The sequence below is a fragment of the Mycteria americana genome, chromosome 2, assembly GCF_035582795.1.
Source record: "Mycteria americana isolate JAX WOST 10 ecotype Jacksonville Zoo and Gardens chromosome 2, USCA_MyAme_1.0, whole genome shotgun sequence".
NCBI lineage: Eukaryota > Metazoa > Chordata > Aves > Ciconiiformes > Ciconiidae > Mycteria > Mycteria americana.
In genome coordinates this window covers 148834988-148854743 of record NC_134366.1, presented here as the reverse complement: position 1 = coordinate 148854743, position 19756 = coordinate 148834988, and the positions used below count along the sequence as shown (strand labels likewise).

General features: G+C 42.3%; 1 protein-coding gene across 2 annotated transcripts; it reads right to left on the bottom strand.

The window, feature by feature from the left end:
* Nucleotides 1-7900: 7900 nt before the first annotated feature.
* PDP1 (pyruvate dehydrogenase phosphatase catalytic subunit 1) lies at nt 7901-16611 on the bottom strand. Of its 2 annotated transcripts, XM_075494939.1 has the most exons (3): nt 16514-16611; nt 15988-16022; nt 7901-12676 (listed from the first exon to the last, which is right to left on the bottom strand). In XM_075494939.1, exons 2-3 carry the CDS (start codon nt 16016-16018, stop codon nt 11025-11027), a joined length of 1683 nt encoding a protein of 560 aa, XP_075351054.1. In that variant the 5' UTR covers nt 16019-16022; nt 16514-16611; the 3' UTR covers nt 7901-11024. The 2 variants fall into 2 exon arrangements, with proteins under 2 accessions (XP_075351054.1, XP_075351055.1); XM_075494940.1 differs by lacking the exon at nt 15988-16022 and having other exon boundaries at nt 7906-12676; nt 16514-16606.
* Between the last annotated feature and the right edge of the window lie 3145 nt (nt 16612-19756).

Here is a 19756-nt window from a genome sequence, read left to right as displayed (position 1 = left end):
ATTTTGAATTCAAGGTGTCTTTTGCAGCCATTGTAACTTACGCTGCTTCTTAGTTTCCTCCTACAAACCCATCTGCAAAGATCTGTGTCTTGGGTAGGTCTAGTGGTTTTTAAAATCAGGAGTAGATCAAAACTAGTATCAATTTAATCAAACATTTTCTTTGTCCTTATTAATAACTTTTTTTTTCTTTTTACCCCTCTTTTACAAGAAAACTTTGAATCTATGATGGAAAAGACTTATTTTTTGTTGGTTTTTGTTTGTTTCAGCTGGAACTGGATATTTTACTTCACATTTTACAGACTTTCATCCAGACCAATAATGTTTTTATTGTCATAGTATATATAGGATTGCCCATTAAATTATTATGCCAAAGATCCAAGCCAAGTTTTTTATTATCTTTGGGTTTTGCATTCCTGTCCTGCTTTGCTGTCAGGTCTGGATGTATTGTCCCTGCTAATCTAATATTCTAGAATGTCATTTTTTGCTTAGTGCATAGTAATTAATAATTCAACAATTCACTATTGCAAAGTCCAAATGTTGGACTTACGTTCTTGGCAGGTTCTGCCCAAACAATCACATCATCAATACAGACTTATTCACTGTTCTGCTGAACTCCCACCATTTTGGGAACTAAATTTATCTCAGAGGAAGTCTCTGGAAATGAAATACCTCCAAAAGCCATCTTATGATAAAAATTTTAGTTCTTTTTCTATGAAGCTGTAGCTGCCAGGCATCATGTGATGCTCCCAGTTTTGCAAACAACTCTGTCATCTGATTATTTATTCCCCTCTTGGTAGTTGATGACCCAGTTGTCTCTGATGGACTGGCAGGATTTCTGTGTGCCCTGAGGACATTGTGTTTAAGGAACGCACATGGACACCCATGTGCATGCTTGCAGCATGCTCTTTTCTTGGGTGAGGGTGATTTAAGATAGACAAAAAGAACTCTCTGTACTTTGTCTTCAGGATAGCAGCATTCACCCGAGGTATGGAAAACTAGAAAAACTTGTTGAACAAGGGAATGCCACAATGATTAGTATTCATTTGGGCAGCAACTGGTGGAATGCATGAGAGCAAAACTTCCTATTTTGCTTTTTAACAACCGTGAAAATGTCAGCATATAGCTGCTTTTAACTACATGGTAAGCCAAACATAACTTTTCATGGTCCACACGCATAGCTTTAGGGCTCAAAAATCTCTGAAAAAAACATACAGCCATCATTCAAATTAGAAGAAGAAAAAAGAAAATTAAGTGACAAAAAGATAAACAAAAGGGAATAGAGAAAAACAACCCTAACCAGGCTGTGATACAAAGAAAAAGACATGACGGATTATTGACTGTTTATTATCCTTGACAATGCATTAAGGCAGCTAAATGAATTCTTGTGTGCCACTTCTGTTCTTCCTTCTTTCCAATGGGTGCTTCTCAGCTCTGATTTTAATTTCTTTCCTCTAGTCTTTCTGATCCTTTTTCTTCCTTACTCACAGCTTCCTCTCTTCTGCACTGAGGTGCCATGGCAATGTAAAAATCAGAAAGGTACTGTTTTGTAATGTGCACGGTCCTTGGTTTTTAAAATTCCCTGCAACCATACATTTGTCTTGATGACTTGTGCCTCTGTTTTCAGGTTTGCACAAAAATGGTAAAGTAAACCTCATAAAAAAAAATCCGAACAGCAGCACCTGTACTTTGTTCAGCTTGCTTTTTTTTAAGCAGCAGCATTTTTGGTCTTTACCTTAGGCATTCAGCCATTTCTGATCTCACTTGCAGCCTGCTATTTGTTTGTGGGTTTGTTTGGTTTTGGGTTTTTTTTTCTGAACAGGACCATGCCACCAACCATAACTGATATGAAATCTTTGTCTTCATAGCTGTCTCTGTGTTGTAGTAGTCACGTTAGCATTAGTATCAAGGCTTGCTGAAGTCCTAGGCCAGAAGAACTTTCACCTAGATCCACCGACCGTGCACTGAACTTTTACTTGGCTACATGAAGGAAGGCCCCCAAAACTGGTGCAAACGAGAAAGATAAGGAGGCTTCAACCTTAGCAGAAGCTGCGATCTTAGCGCTAAGAGAAGAATCAGCCCACCTAGAGACAAGGAAAGGGCCCAATGAAGAGCAGGAAGACCCCAAACCCAAATTGGTCCAAACTGTCTCCTGAGGGGAGGGCAATTTAGATTGTAAGCATATAATTACCCAGGGATTTCTTTGTTCTGGGTCCCTCTCCGGAGGCACCCAGCTCCAGCTCTTTTCACTGCTGTACCAATAAATTCACCTGGCATACGTCGTATCGGAGACTCTGCTTCAGGAAACCTCAGGTCGAGCCAAGGGGAGAGGAAGCGCCCAAGAGTGAGTGTGTGCGTGAGTGCTGTGAGCAAGGAGTCGAACAGGGGCACCCATCAGCTCCGTGGAGCTGCCGCTGCGAAGGGACTCGGGTCCCAGCAGTTAAAGTCTCGGGCGGTGAGTGTGCCACTCCCGGCATGGTGTGTGAGTGCTCGGGCATATATATAAGTTTTTATATATATATAAAAAAGCAAACTCTTTACCAATACTTCTCAAAAAGTGGTACAAAAATACAGTATAAAAACACAGCCTCCAGTATAAGACTCACCATTACAGCAGCAGTTTCTAGAACATAAAATCCAAGACAAGCTACTGCGTGAAGTGGTAAGAAAGTGAGGTACGGTCCAGCCAAGCAGCTTCTCCTTTAACGTCCGACATCATTATAGTTTGTGCCACCTTCTGCATGTGTTTTGACACAATCATAGAACTTTTCTTTCCTGTGTATAATTTCAACTTTAAAAGACACATTAGAACATGATTTTCTCCTCCTTATATTTTCCTACTTTATTCTGAATTTTTTTATTCTGACTTTTTTGGGGGGTTCACATTCACTGTATTTGCATACTACTGAAAAACTACACATTCCGTTGCTTTTCTGAAACTATCTCCTAACTACTCACTGCCATTTCAGTCATTGCCTCACAGCTTATGATATGCTTTTTCTGTCTCGTCATTAGCTAGGCAGATCTTATGATATTTTCATCTTTTTTTTTTTTAAGGGTTGCTGCTGCACAGAGTCAGGGCTTCCAAGCACCCTTCCTGCAGGTATCCTGGGAACACTTGATCTCATATCAAAGGGACTTGCACGATTACCTGACTTCAGAACTGAGCTTTTAATCTCACTGCTGTGACGTGCTTCAAAGGCTCCTGTGAGCTGCTGCATCGGGAAATAGGGCATGCATATTTCTATTTTAAGACAGGTTAGCAAATACAGAAAGCATCAAAATTGTCCAAGTTGTCTTCTACCAAATTCAATAGTGATATATTCCAACTGTTTGAACCCTTGTTACAGCTCAGGCAATTTTAATTCAGAAAATGTTGTTTGAGTGGCTTTCAAATGCAGTAATACCAGCTTGACTGCTTGCCAGCTACCAACCTGAAGGGTTTTTGTTATATTTTAGGGCCTAATCTTGTATTACTTTCTCTCATCCTTGTACTTTTCGGTCTGTTGGATTTCCACATTTGGATTTCTTGCATAGTCTTGACACAGTACCAGGAATAGTCAGTAGCCCTCCTCAGCTGTAAGAATTACATATCTTAAACTATAGAATCTATGTATCTTTTCACCTGCTTGAAGATGATTTGGCATAAAGTTATATGAACATGGACCAAATGTAAAAAGAAAATCCCAAAAACTCACAGAATGTCAAGTGTCTGTCAAAAACCTTGAAATATTTTTTATGCTTATCTATCTTCCTGACATTGAGCTAGACAGCTTCTCAGGCTCTTTAATGCCAGTGTTTGCTAAGCACCTCAGTGTCCATTTCTAGATCAGATTCAGTGACTGGCAGAAGCCTGTCTTCCATTGCCACATTACAGTCCTGCCAAGCTGCCTGCTAGAAGACCCTTCTCCCTTCCGTACTATTAACCACAAGTTAGGATTGTTTGGTGGGTTTTTCCCTAATTATTAATATTTTAGTCTTTTACAAGCTGGACTATTTTGATAAAAAGGCATTTTCTCCCCACTTTAGGAATTTTTATTTCTTTTTCAGATAAAGGGGAACTATGTAAAGGCCTGGGTCGTATTTTCTATAGAGCTGTTCTTACAATAGAGCTCTGTAGTAGAATGAATAGGAGAACATAGATTCCTCTCATCAGCTGTGTTGTGAGCTTTACTTTATAGACTCCAACTCATTCAAGCTAGAAGGAATGCTGAACACTGTTGCAAGTGCAGGCTTTAGAAGTTATGCCAAGGAAACCATACATTGCTCACAACTGTTAAACACTGGCAGGGCTCCATAACAGGCAAAACAAAGGGAGCCTTGGGTGACAGGGCTATTTGCAGGTACATTAGGTACAACACTGAATTAAAAAACCTAGAGATAGTCATTATGCAGAAGTGACAGATGCAAAACCCGTGGGACCACTGTAGCCTTGAGGACATTGGAAAGGATGGTTAAGATTTGCCTCCAAAGCCCACCTAAATTGAGCTGCCTATATGTGAACAGGATGACTAAGCTTCTATTACAGTCAATGGAGTTTAATGTAGGAGTGGGCTGAATATCTATTGAGACTCCACAGCATGCACTGAATACAGCTCCACCACCTGCAATAGGAGCTTCAACACTCAGTATGCAGGCACACACAGAGAAGTATCCAAGTTTAGGTGTCTTAAGATAAAGCTGGTACCGTATCTGCCCACAACAGACAGTGACTATGTATACCTTGGAAAACACTGACTTTTGCAAGAACATTTGAACTACTTCCAGAGTAGGAGAGTGGTAGAGCTGTGCTAATGCAGCACGCTGTACAGATTAATGCACCTTCATTCTTAGCAGGAGTAATAAATCCATGCCAAGCACTGCTGTGCTATAGCTAAGTCTTCTGTATAGCAGCTGGTTTTGATGAGAGATTAATAAAGATTTACCTTTTCCCCCCTCTAGAAGAGGCTGCTATTAGGGAAGCACCATTCACTCCTCTCCCAGCTGCCTAAAACTGGGAACACTGACTGATTACCGTTAGCCATTTTAATCAACTTGCATATAATCGTAAAATCCTGAAAAACAGTATTCTTTTATTAGCCCAGCTGTTGAGCCACCACAGCAGGCAAGGAAATACTAGGGATGGGCAACAGGGAAGACCTACAGAATTAATGATTATAGGCTTGCAACAATTCTGTCAAAGACAAAAGTCACAGGGAGCTGATTCATTTCATTCAGATACAGAGCTTTCAAATGAAACTGGGCTTAAAGCATGGTTGTGTGTCAGCTCATGCAGTGCTTTCCTCAATGTCAATGATTTCCCTGTTTCTCCCCCCCAACACAGAATGACATGAAAGAATACAGGGAGACCTATCCCAAAATAATCAGAAGTCTAGGGCTACCGTGCACATTTGTACTGTGTGGTCCTGACTTTTTGCCCTCAAGGGCAAAAAAGGAGTAGCTTTTCAGTCTACTCCTTTTATTTGTTAAGGTCAAAAAAAATCTCATTTCCTGTTAATTGCCACAAGCAAAATAAAGTACCTGGCTATCATGGTGTACTGAAAAGTGCCTGTATTTTCTCTTGGATTATGTAATCCTGGAAAGCTTCATGACTGATTAGGTGAGTCATTTGCAATAAATGCAGTTTCAGAAGACCTGCAACATTGATCAATACATGAAAAGTTGTTTGTTGGTTCTTTTTTTTACCCTCAGACCTCACAGCACAGATGAGAGCAGACCATTTATCCACCTCAGGTTGCTTTTCACCGCACAATGCTCCTGCCAACTTATGCTCCATTTGTTATTCAATTATGAAAGTAAGGTTATCCTTTCCCACTACCCAGCAAATATATATGAGCAGCAAATAATACAGAAGGCATAACCAGCATAAGCTGCCAAGAGCACAGTCTTAGCTATTGCATTGCAAATACGACCCTAGACTTATAACCACATCAGTGGGGTGGGCAATTTGTTACCACTGAAACCTGTCAAGTGGGCTTTTGAGTTCAGGCTTTCTACTTAAGTTTCTTCCATTGAAACAACACACTATGTACAACTGACATAGGTTGTGCTTCAGCATTCACATGGATGGGATGCCAAATGGAAGGACCAAAATTCAAATTGGTTTGTCCATTTAAAGGATTAATTACAATATTTGGTCTATTTTTGTTTTCCCCTCCCCTAATAACCTACTTCCCCTGGTAACAGCAATTCAGGAATAGTTCCAAGTTTCAGCTTTTACAAGACAGCAGTTAAAAAAATAATCAGTCATTAATAATGTTTAATACCTAGCTGGTTGCAACAGAAGAAAAGTAAAGTGAACCTATGTGTTTCCTCCACTGCACAATTTGATAGAACATTTCTATGTTTAAAGTTAAACTACAGACTAATTAACACCATATTTTGAAGGGGTAAATTACAAGAAATAACTCCCCAATAAAGATTTGGGAAATCAGGTTAACACTAAACTGAAAAATATTTTACCAATGAACTTGCATAGATTGTATTTGACAACATGCTCCTGACAAAGGGACAATGTGTACTTGTTTGCACAGCAATTAAATATGCTGTAGCTGTTGAATAAATAATTTAATCTAGAACACACTAGCAAGCCTTTTTCCTGCACGAATACTTCAGTGCTAGGAAAGACATTAATACATCCTGTATTCACTGTTGAATAAAAAGCAAAACAAGAAGGGGGAAGATCCTGAAACTAAAAGGCACTTGGCAAAGGCCTGCTTTCAAACAAAAATAGGGGAAAAGTACAAAACAGTTAACCTAGCATGAGAAACCATGAATGCATTCATTCTAATGCCCACTTCATTTCAAGCACATTTGTTTTAACACAGGACCAAATACAGAACAATGAAGTATCTCCTTAAATTCTATATGTAAGCCTCTGAACAGAAGTAGTCATCAGCCAAAACAGTGCTTGGGGAATGCTACCACACTTGAAGCACCTCTCAGCAGGATATAGATGATTATCTCTGGAGACAGACACTTTGGACTTTCTCATTTTGTTAAGTTAAACCTAACTTCTTCATTGTACATATAGCAAGATAACATCATCAAGCTGCAGTGTGCCATTTGGCAGGCTGAAAGAAAGCTACTTCCCCTCCTACCCACAGGATCTGGTTCATTCTAAGCTTCGTGAAATTAAACAGCATTTTGGCCAGATCTTCCAACTTCACAGATTTGGTTTCTATTTATACATTACTGAACAACAATCAGGAGCTGCACAAGTTTCTTACATAGGCTCAAACATATCAACTAAGATGCCAACTCCTTTGGCATCCCAAAATGCCTTGTGCTAGCGCTGTTCTTGGACTGCTGTGCAGCAGCATTGATGGCAGTGTTCAGCAGTCTATGCTCACAATGGTCACTGGTGCAAATCAGATGGCATGTATTTATTAGTTGTGAAACCAGATGGACTGTCTGCATCAGGGAGCTTAGGACACCACAGATGGTTAGAACTAGAAACCTGAATTATCCACCTATGCCAGGTAATGTCATTACAAATATGCCTCCCCACTGAGGAAAAGGGCAGCCTAGCCATTCTGCGGAGCACCTATCAGAAATAGTTACCAGGCATCCTCTCACTCCAGAATTGTTCTAAATACAGGGACCCAAGTTTAAGAGTCTAATTATAAACATTTCGTGATGAGACTATGCTCCTTGCTGTATGTGTCATGTTTTACAAGTCTGCTATATGCAAAACTCTGCCCTGCAATGAGGAAGTGAGTGGACAGGGAAAATAATTTAGTAAGTTCTGTACTCACTGAGTCATGCACATAGAAGGCAAATGGAGCACATAGGAGGTAAAAGGAAGGAATACAAAAGTTATCACAACAGCAGTTATAAAATACTGTCAAAAGCAAATATAATGTGCATACCATTTTGAACACAAGGGAACAGAGTTAAGAGCCTTAAGTTGGAAGACTAAGAGACCATCTCCTACTCCTCTCTTACCTAGTATTACTGTTAAACAGTTCTGTTGACACATTCATCTATAACAGTTTTAAAGATTTAAAGGTGAACTTGAAGGCTTGTGTTGACTGTCAAGATTCAGCCATCCTTCTGGGTTGAGCCATATAGTTGCAGCTGTGAAATCCTTATTTGGAAAAGTAATCACAGCATCCCCCTTACGTATAAAGTAGCCATACTTTCTGCAATGCAAGAAGTTTGGTAGACAATGCAAACAGAACATGTCCTCTGCCTAAGGCAGAAGAGCTGATTCTATTTAGTTTATCATCAATTCATTCTTATGCCATTTTAATCTGCACATACATATTTTAGGTTGTTTATGAAACATTGTATTACTCTATATAGGGTACAGTCCACAACTTAATGATCTCAAATTACACCGCTTTATCTGCAGCACTGCCCCCCAAGGTAATCATGAGATGATGGGAACCAAGACACACAGCGTGAGACTGACAGAAAGATCTGAGCTTTGCTGCCAGGGGGCAGCAGCACCAGCATGCCTGACGCAGGGGTTCAAGCCTCACAGTGGCATTTAAGAGCTCTGAAGTCCAGTTCTCAGCCTGTTTCCATTTATACTTTGCTTTGTTTGGCCATCTGGTCTATTCATAACAGGGACTAGACAACAGAACACATTCTTGAAATACAAGTAATTCATAAGCTTCAGCCCTAGCAGAATAGCTATCACATTCTGTATCAATCCAATACACATGGATTTCTGCATAATTGATCATTTTATTGGAATCTGTTAAGATGTTTGTTCAGATCACCTGTTCAGCAGGCAGTTATGCTGCTTCTGTTCACTGCATACATACTGAGCAAGTCTAAGCCATACATAAATATTATTTTGTCTGACCCCATACATGTGCATCTTTACTACAAAAAGCAGCTTTTCCTCAATAAATGTTGTATCCATGGGACCAATGTTCATTTCTTCTAGCTATGACTTGTACCAAATCCATATCAATAATCATAGGTTAAATACATCAATACATGTAATAGAGCTTTAACAGTAAAAAAAGTAAGAAAGTTAAATACTGCAACAGCTTAGATACATACTACATTTGAATGATAGAACATAAAGTCTATTGACCTAGCTAATGACACAATCACCAAAACACAACATACAGAAGCAATGTCAACAGCCAGTACTTGTCTAAGCATTTTAAGAGTTCCCTTTTCCCCTTCAAATAAAGAAGGGTTGTGCACATCTTGAATGTGAACTTCAATATTATTAACCTTACAGCAACATTGATCCTGATATTTAAGGTTGGGTAAAGAAACAGACATGTTAAAGCTGCAGGCCACTAAGTACACATAGCATTTCTGAGTTTGAGCAGCCAATGCTTACTATAGCACAGGTTCATTGCTCAAACTAAGTGTACCCTATGTAACAGTAGCATTAATTGGCAATATTTGTATTTCGTAGAAAATGCCACATTACTCAATTAACCAAAATAAGCTAGGTTTTTAAAGTGTTGATTTAATTAGCTATGATGAAGGCTAGGGAGGTATTTTAACAGAAGCATCTTGATAAAGTGAAATAAGCTGACCTATCTTTGTTCCCTAGAACACAGGAATCAAGTTACACACATTGTCTCAGTCATCAAGGGCTGGTATTTCAGCCAGTATTTGAGTCTTTAACCTAAGGGCAGGTTAAAATAAATCAGTATACAATGCAACATACCTAAAATAGATGCAATGATGACCAATAAATTAGTTGTCGGTCCCTACTTTTTACAGTTACAAGCCCAACAGCTTTAGGCACACAAGTTATAGCCAATCTTTTAAGTTCAAATTCAACCATTTGGGCCAGAAAGACCTGTATCAGAGACTGCTCTGTGACAGCGTTCTGGACTGTAAGAACATGCATACACCAGCTGTCCAGAAATACATACAGAGCTGCTAATAAAGAAGTTGCTAGAGAAAGCCATTAAACATACACATGCATGCCAGTTAGTTTCCCATCTAAGAAACTATTTAAGCCATATTTCAATTTTTTGTAATTTGCAGTTTTTAATCCGACTTACAAGTTCAAGTGCAAGACATCCAATATGAGATAATTTGAAATAGCCAAAGTGAAAATGAGTGCAAATTACAAAGCCACAAAGAGGTTAGCAGTGATTTCCTGATCTTTTCAGGTGAAAATTTATTTACCAGATAAGTAACACCAACAGGGGTGGAGTCCATGAAGGACATGACCTTTAGGAAAGCCAACACAGTCTTGACCAACACCACTGACTTTGAGAACTCTGAAAGTTTCTTCATACTGCAAACTGAAGTCCTCCACAAAGTTATGTGGTATCTTACTGCATGTTGTAATGTATTATTGCCCTACAAGTTGTGCAGAAACCCACAGCCAAGAAACTATTAATGCACAAGAAGTTTAGAAGTCACCGTGCATAAGATATGATTAAGCTGTAACAGAATCTCAGGTATTGATTATGGCTTAGACCTGCATTGAAAGTCACTTAGACAAATATCCTTAAGTGAATGACATTGTCTATATGAAAGTGAGACAACTTTGTTACACTGAAGACTTACTCGGTTAAAGTGACCATCTACTTAGGAGAAACAGTAGACAATATATTCACAAATAACCGTATCTACTTTGCAAGAATTAGCCCTGTAAGGATTCAACAATACTCCTTGTTACTCATATTTTAAGATAATGTGCAGATATTTACAGATATTTATAAACAGGCTTTGTTTCTTGAACAGCCAGATCTTCAATAGTTAATTCTTTATGCTCCTTCCCTCCCTCATCCATGTCTGCCAAACTCAAGCCATTGTTCTAGCAGCATTCATGAAATCAATAGTGCAAAGTTATTACGAAAACCTCTTTTCCCAAGCTGTGACATCCTCTTCAAGTTTGTATTAGGTCAATAGCACTTCCCATGTATTTAGAGCTCTGGGGGAAGGCAGGAACAATAGATACGCTGAATCTAGCAAGCAACCAATTTGTTTGCCAAGGGGTTTTTTGGGTTTTATTGTTGGGTGGGTTTTTTTTATTCGCTGCTCATACTGGCCATTGTTACAACTTTGGTAACTAGTTCACTACATTAAATTCACAGTTCCTCATTCTGACATGCACCTATAACATGTGAGTTGAACTGCACCACGATAATTGTAATGTCATCTCTATACATTCGAGCCAGCTCTTCTGGAAGACTAAGCATCTTGGATAGTCGCTCATGATCCACAGTGCCAAACTCATTGTTACCCACTGCATGACGTATCAGGTGAGTCGCTGCATTCTGATCTTCAAATACTGAAGAGATTCTTGCTCTCCTTTCTGTTAAAAGACCATGCATCTGTCCCAAAGTTACCTTATAGCCACCAACAGCTATTGGCTGTTGATGGTGAACACCAGTGAGGTACTCCCCTACAATTCTAGCCACATCTTGCCTGTGCATTGTCTCCCACAGCCCGTCTGTGGCCAAAACCAGGAACTTATCCTGCGGCCGTAATTTGTGATGTATGACTTCCGGCTCAGCTGTGAGGTATGGGGGAGTGTGATAGTTTGGAGGAATAAACTTTGTATATTCATTGTCATTCAGCTGATCTGGGCCCGATTCTACCACTCTCTTCTGTAGTTCAATACTCCATTTAAACTTCACATCACCAAAAGCTCTGAAAGGCATCAGGAGACCTAAGAGACGATCTTGTTTCACCAGACTTTTCTCTTCAGACTTTGGATGCTCCATTTTCACACGTTCCACTTCATGTTCATTTTGTGCATTGTGGTCATAGGACAGATTAACTGCAGACCAAGATCCATCTTCTTCCTGAACCCCAAGCATTGCCCTACTATCACCTGTGTTTGCAATGTGCAAATTAACACCATCCACATGGGCCACACAAGCAGTTGCACCAGAAAATGCTACTCGCAGTACTAGGTAGTTGAGAAAAGAATTCGGATCGCCTACTTGAGCTTCCAAAGAAATATCATTATCAAGCCTCTTAAAAGCATTAATTAAAGCCTCTTTCACATCAGTAGTCTCTCCACTGTTGAGATCAATGAGCTCCTGCCAGTAAGTTCTTAGACTGTTGAAGTAAAGCTTGGAAGCTTCTTTGCTAAAATAATCATTGGGATGCTTGTGCCACTGTAAAATGGGCAACAGAGCTCGACCACTTTCCACAGCATTTTCTATTTCAAGTAAAGTCTCATGAGGTAACAAAGAGACAGCAATGTAGTAAAACAGTCTTTCACTGACAGCTTGAGCACAAGCACAACCTGCATGGCCATCAAACACACCCAGAAGCATTCCTCTTGTCTGTAAGCAAGTGGCAGCACTCCTTCGGTCTTCTATCGGAGCATTAGCAGGCAACTGGTTGCTATCAAAGCCAAGGACAGAACTTACATTTTTACCATCAAATTCTGGGACTTTGAAACTGTATTCATTTGCCTTCAGAATGCTGTTGACCTGTGGAGGAGTGAGGTAAAATCTCTGTGGTGTAGAAGCATAATCCCTCACATGAATAAAGTGATTAAAGTTCTCCTTTGGCCTACAAAGTGCCGCAAATTTCTTCTGAGGCGCATATCTGAAGTGACTGTGAGCAAAATGAGATGATAAACAACACAGATGTTTATGGTGGCAGTAACACACAGTACTGCATATTCTGCTAATCTCACAGTTACGAATCAATGGAAACAGATGAGCTGGCGCTGGCATGGCATCAGACAACAATGGTAGCCTGGAGCTTCGGACTGGAATTGCTGAAAGACAAGAGAACAACTATGCTTAGGGGGACAGCTAACAGATTTTTTCCCAGAACTCTGTGTTAAGACATTTACAGCCCCTAAGAAAGTTTCTTATTATATGGAGTTCATAGCTTCACAAGTCTTGAGAAAAGGCATTAAGAGGTTCTTGTTTATAGACACTACATTGGGCTGTAACAAAAAAGCTTATACCATACTTAAGACATTTCAGCTCTTATACCCATTCAGATAGCAGGCAGGAAGTGACCACATCATCCAGACAGACAATGCAGCTTTGAGCAGAATTTAAGACAACAGTTAACATGGAGCACTCTACAGTAATGCCACCTTCTACAAGACTTTTATGGAGATTTGTTTTCCTGCTGGTTTCCCAGCTGACAAGAGCCAGATGTGGCACACAGGGAGGAAAACTCTGTCTTTCTATAAAGCTGAAGAAATAAAGCATCTAACAGTAAGATTCAAGAAACAACTTTGAGATGACATACAACTGGGTTTAAGATGAAGATGGTTTAGACAATAAAAGCAAGCAGTAGGTCATAGACAGCAGAAGGTCATAGACAGCAGATACTCTTTAGACAATCACAAGCCAGTAGCAGGTTTTGTTTCTTCTCCCCCCTTTCACATGCAAAGCTTCAAACTTGTGTGACACTGTGGCGTACATACACCAAATAGCCACAGCAGCCTATGCAGCAGTTTTCTAGCTTATCATATAAAAATGCAAGAGGTAGAAAGTAGATGCATCTCTCCTATCTACCCCAGTAAATTTTAGGTTTATAAATTGCTTTAAAAGCTAGTCAATTGAAAGGCTACATGCAAGCTGTGTTTGCTTCCATGCCTAGAACAGAGCCCTGCACAACAGTCTCAAGCTAGTTCAGTGTTAAGATAACCTATTAAGTTTAGTATCCAAGAAAAGTATTCTACTACTATTTGCCATATCTAAAAAACATTCCCTATTTTTCATTCCTCTGAAGAAAGGTTATTCCAACACACTCTTCCTTGTCCCCATTTACATACCCAATCACAAGATCAGTGTGAGTGCCTCTTAAACCCTTATTCACACTATGCCTCATTACCAGGAAGTATTTTACAATGTTGTACTTGAAAAATATTTCCATAGTGGGAAAAAAACTTGAACTGTGGCCTTGTGTGAAGCGCACACAGTTAAGGGGAATTCAATTTTCTCTCTCTCCATCTTTTACGATCAAGTTTCATCATAAAAGCTTCTTCCTAGAAAAGGCCATTACAAATTATCTTATACAAAGCTTACTGCAGTCATAAGCACTAGTCTGTCAGCACCACTGTATCTCAGATTTAATTGTTCTACTGAAAAACTGGGTACTGCTGTGTTGTGCAAGGTGCTTCAGTTACTAAACTGATTTTTTTAGCGAAGCAGGCATACCAGTATTTCAGATTAAACACAGCCTGTCTAAAACATGTAGTAACCCCCAATATTCAATCTAAAGGATCAGGCAACACAGGAGGAATTGCGTTCTGCAAGCTTTCCATAGATTCTGCCACAGGATTCTGATCACTCAGATTAGCTGAGATGTGTCTGGAAATATATGAAGCTTCACCTCATTCTCTGTGTTGCAACAGAAGGAAGCAAGTCACATTCTTCCCTCCAAGCTTGCTTGTTCTCCTTAAGTAACCAGGAATGGAGCCTGTTTCTCTATTACAAACTACAAAGTGCTGAAAGCAAAGTAGAATTCATGTTTCTACCAGTCCACTGGCTTCCTAGCATCACATCTTCATTCCCCATGAATGAATGACTGTCAGTCTTGACTTACACTGACAAAAATTCTTGTCCATTGACCTCTCTCAGGTCTCTTACTGACAGCTATGAAGACTGGACTAGCCAGTTTTCTGTTGTACAGCTACCAGGAAGAGCTCTGGTTGTAGCCCTGTGGACCACAGCCAGCTCTACAGACACTCAGCAGCAGTGTATTGGCTTGAACTTCCAGATGCATACTAAACCTGTTAGCCATTTGCTTCCCAGAAAGTCTATTTCTCCATCCCAGGCTTCACATGCATACAGCATGACAGAAGTAAACCAACTCCAAATACAGATTTTTAAAATCTCTTTACTGCCTTTAATTATAAGGGAGCTATTTTGGTAACAGTTATGTATATTTCTTCACATGACATTAAAAGCAAAAGTTTTGCTTACACAATGGGAACCTCAAGGTTCTACAGGTGTGCCTGGTCTACAGCAGCACCTCAAATTCAGTACTGGTCTCCCACTCAACTCCAGCTGAATCAGGTTCTTCTGACTGCAAAGCATTTGTGTTCAGTGCTGACCCATACGTAGTGCCACAGCAACTGCTCTGACAGTTTTGTTGTTGATCCATGATGAAGCAAAAATACAAACATACTGCTGTTATAGTGGCTCTGCAGTGCCACCAGAGGCTATTTTGCTGATTTTTAATCATTAGTTTATCAAATATTACATGAAATCCAAGAAGTAGTAGTAAGAAGTTGGCCTCATTTTCCACAGCCTGTATCATGTACAGTAGATCCATGTCAGCTTAAGATATCAGTCTGTTTCACATACCAGATTTAATAAATCCTAGTTGATTAAGTAAAAGAGAAATTCCAAGTTTGCCAACCTGAAGTGAAATTATCCTAAGTCTCTCCCATTTATCCCCACAATATGGATGCCCCAAATATAACTGGACACTCCAGCTAGCCTTTAAATAATTACTTTAAGATCCCAAGTTCATTATGGTTGACCAAGAGATGGCAGAGAAGGAAAAGAAGTGAAGTAGAAACTTTACAATCCAGTCAAGATACGTCAAGAGATTAGAATCAAGCCAGTATTAAATACCTCTCCAAGCCCAGAACAGGGTACAAATGCTACTTTTCAGACTACAAATATAATATGGCCAATAACTAGTCAGATGGTCAATTTATGGGTTTTATAGTACTACACTGATAAAACAGAAAAAATATTAGCCCCTCCTTTAATAAAGGCTTGTTATAACTGTACTATTAAGGTCCATTGATGCTGCACTGACAGGTTCCTCAGAAACACCTGCCTTAACTGTGCCCAAGACAGCCATGGCTTCAGGTAAAAACACTTACCCCAGGTGCCTTTCAGACACTTGACAGACCTGAATGAATTGGCCTGCTGGAGAGGACGGGGAGGGAGGGAGAAGGAACAAGAAACATTCAACACAAGCAGAACCGTTAATCCTTCCCTCCAGCCAGGTCGCAGCCCTCGGACGCAGCCCAGCCTGGCAGTCCCTTCCCCGGGTCCCATCCGACCCCCGAGCCCGGCGCTCCAGAGAGTACCGGTGCGAGATACATACCGATCCGCCTGGGCCCAGGACACACACACATTCTCCTGTCACAACAAGAAGCCGCCAACATCCACAAAGCAGAAGCCCGGGGGCGGGGGAGAAGCAAGGCAGAGAGTTTGTTAGAGAAGACGGAGAGCTCCGACACGGAGGGGGGACGACAGAAAGGAGACACGCACACACGCAGGCAGCCCGCCTGCGGGCGCCCGGAGCCACCGCCCGCCCGGATTGGGAGCCAGCCAGCCCCGCAGCGGCGCGCCCAGATCAGCCCGCGGAGAGCTCGGCAGCCAGCGCCCACACCCGCCACCCCGCCGAGCACCAAGCCCCCCGCCGGACCGCTTTCCCTTCCGGCAGAGGCGAGGCGCCGCTCCCGCTCGCCGCGGGCAGGGCCCGCCCGCCAGCGCTGGGCGTCGCCGCGGCGGAGACCGCTACCCCCTCAGGCGCCGTGGGGCCCCGACATGGCCGCCCCTCCCCAGCCGCCCGCCCGCCTCCGGCACGACCCCCGCCTCCCTCCGCCCCGGGCCGCGCGGGTACAGACCTAGCCCCCTCCCGGACGGCTCAGCCCGGGCCCCCGGGCGGAACAGGGAAGCGGCTCGAGGGACGGAGCGGCCCAACGCGCACCGCCGCTCCCCTCACCGCTGCCGCAGCCGCCTCGCGGACGCCGCGCTGCGCGCCGCCTTATAAAGGCCCTGCGGCCCGCGGCGCGCCGCCCATTGGCTGCCGGGGAGGGCAAGGAGGGCACGTGACTCGGAGGCTCGGCGGCGGCTGAGGGAGCGCGGGGGGGCAGAGGAGGAGGGGGCGCTGCGTGTGCGCGCGCGCATTGCGCAGGGGCGGGAAGGCGCGAACGCGGTGGCGGCGGCACGGTTCCCCGTCGGCCCGGTGTGCGTGAGGGGAGAGCCCGCCGCATCGCCGCGGGAGCGGGCCGAAGCTGCCTCTCCGTGAGGGAACCGCCGGTGGGAGGGCGAGCCCCGCCGCACTCCTGAGCGAGGGAGGGCGGGCGGGCGGGCGGGCGAGGCGCGGCGAGAGCGGGCTGTCCTGCGGAACCCCGCGCTGGGCCGTCCGGCCGGCCGTCGCCGCCTCCTCCTCCTCACCCAGGGGACTGAGGCAAAGTTGAGGGCTGCCGTGCCTGCGGCTGGCAGCTCCTCCCGGAACGCTACGCGGATGTTACAGGTGATTACGGCTGGTTTGCAGATAAAAACCAGACAAGCGCTGTCCCCGGCCTCCTGCTGGCACGAAGTCGAGGAACTGAAGGGAAAGCCGTGGTGCCTCGTCCCGTTGTCCTGCAAGTGTGGCCGTGCTACATAGTCAACGTTGCAGCAACCTGCCCCCCAGGCTCCTTTGGTCAGGAGTCAGAGTCATTTAACTTCTGCCTGTTAAGGAGACTGAAAATGGGAAAATGTCTAAAAACTTCTGTAGGGCATATTGACTTCTACTCTGAATTGAAGAGTGGGATGTTTTTTTCTCTTGCAATGTTCATTAAGTGCCTTTAACAGTCCCAAAGCACGGTAATGCTTCACCAGAATGACTCCAGGCGAAGCAGGCTGCCATGGAGTACAAACAAGCAGGGACCTCTCTGCTCTGTGCTTCTGAGAAAACCACGTTTGCTGCTGCTGCTGCCAGCAAGGAATGGTTTGAGGGCAATGGCTACCAAGAAGGAACGGCTCTTCCTGAGAAGAGCAGCACCTGTCATCCCTACCAGTGCAGCAGGAGTGGCAGCCTCCCCTCCTTCCTTTCTCTCCGCTCTGTTCGATACAATCCTGTCCCCATTCCATATCTCTAGGGCAATGTTCAATTTTGCATATGCTTTTGAGATACTTTGATCCAGCCTTATTCTTCATATAAATTTTTGAATACGGAAAGTATATAAATTCGACAATGTTTTTATTTCCTTCATCATCTCTTTCTCTGTTTATAGATGCTCATGCTCTCATGCCTTTCTATTTTCAGGGTGGCCGGGATGCCCACTTTGCTGTGTGTTGTTGGCAGCAGATGTTCGGCTAGCCTGTGGAGTGTTGCAATTAGCATTCCTTTAGCAGCTGTAACAAAACATAGATTTTGACTATACTTGCATCTTTATCATGTTTACAGCTGTATACTGAAACCAGTAGAGGAAACAAAGGGAAATCTGCACTTAGTGCCCAGAAGACTCAAGAGGTCTGCTTGGGATATAAGAGAGTGGAAAGCACTACCCCATGACCCTCCGCGTGAAAACCAGCTAGAAAGATAAAAGGATGCCATCCTTAAAAGTGCAAGTCTTCCACAGTAGTAGTTGAAAGCACAAAATATTTAAATGCTCATTTATTGGTGTTCTGGGTGACTTTTGTGACATTTATTTGTTTATCCAGAACGGTACACCATCATCTTCTCTTTGAGGCTTATTTTAGAATAAAATTTTTAAAAAGCATCTGAGAGACACCATTGTACATTAAAGACTTCATTAGATGGCATGGAAGATTAATAATTTACATTCCTTTTTAACGGTAGCACATGGTTAGAAATAGATTGGCAGTGTGCTGTAACAACAACCATTTACATAATTTTCTACTTGCAGCAAGAATGACTGTAAAGCACCCAAGTTTAGAAATGTTCTTAAAGACTACGTAAGATGGCACAATTAAGGTGTCCTCTTACCCCATCAGAAGGTAAAAGGCTGTGGGAAGACAGACCTCTGCCTGGGTGTATTTGAGTGATAGCTCTGTGAGCAGATACACAGAAATGGATTGGGATGAAGTCACCACTGTTCACCTCCTATTTCTGATTGGAAGTATGGGGTTTGTAGAGCGCATTCACCTTTGACTTCTGAAGGGAATGTTGCTGTCTAGAGTGGCCTATTGAGAAAAAAAATCCAGAAAATAATTAGCATTTAGCAGTTTTAGTCTTCAGAACATCTTGTGACCATTAGTTCAATTCCCCATAACATGCTGTGAAATTGAAAGGTTAGTGTTACAGCGCCCTGTTTATTTATTTTATTCATCCCTTTTTCTTCCTGATCTAAGGCCAAGAGAGGGGCTACTTTTAGAGCTGGTATTGGAAGCTGTGGCTCCCTGTCTCACAGTATCCTGTTGGTACCACATATCTCTTTAAACAAAAGACAGAATTTGAATTTTAAAATATTGAGTGAGAAGAGAATTTGGCCCTAGCAGCTGCATATAAATCCCACAAATGAAGTGGGAAAGACGAAATACTAAAGCTTGGCTGACATTTTGGTCTTCAAGCTGATGCGAGTTTCCTGGTGTGCCAGGAGGTGGATGTTGCAATCTGACTGGAAAGTTAGGTTCTCCTTTTCTTGATCTTGCTGCTGCCAAGACCTTTTTGTGCACTTTGAGCAATGGTCCATTTTTGCTGATTTTAAAGAATAAAAATTATTTTAATGAATGAAAACATGTTTTTCCATGTTTAACATTTTACATCAAGGATTGGTGGAAAAGCAATTACTTGTCTCAGTGTTACCCTGGATGGAAGGATTATCATCTGAGCGTAACAAAAGACATCAACTCTTGTCTACTGTGCCTCTTGCTGACAGTGGGTAATTCTGCACTGCAGAACCAATAGGCAGCTATGCATTATCACTGCAGCTAAAGTGCTGCAGTAGTTACCCTGAAGCTTTCTACACACGTTTCCAGAGAACCTCCATTACAGATCATCAAAATCCATTTTCATTTTGAATGAGGTGTTTGTAATAACCTAGTTTCAATAAGTTCTTGTGCGTAACGTATAAATATTTTATTGATTCAGTTTTACTGAAAACTGGTTCAGGAACACAGGGTAATACTTCAGTTGA

Bases quoted from the DNA above. Each gene is read 5' to 3' on its own strand.
- PDP1 (XM_075494939.1), bottom strand. From the start codon at position 16,018: ATGTGTGTGTGTCCTGGGCCCAGGCGGATCG. The intron at 12,677-15,987 runs GTATGTATCTCG...CTTGTCTTTCAG, and splicing joins TCCTGGGCCCAGGCGGATCG to CAATTCCAGTCCGAAGCTCC.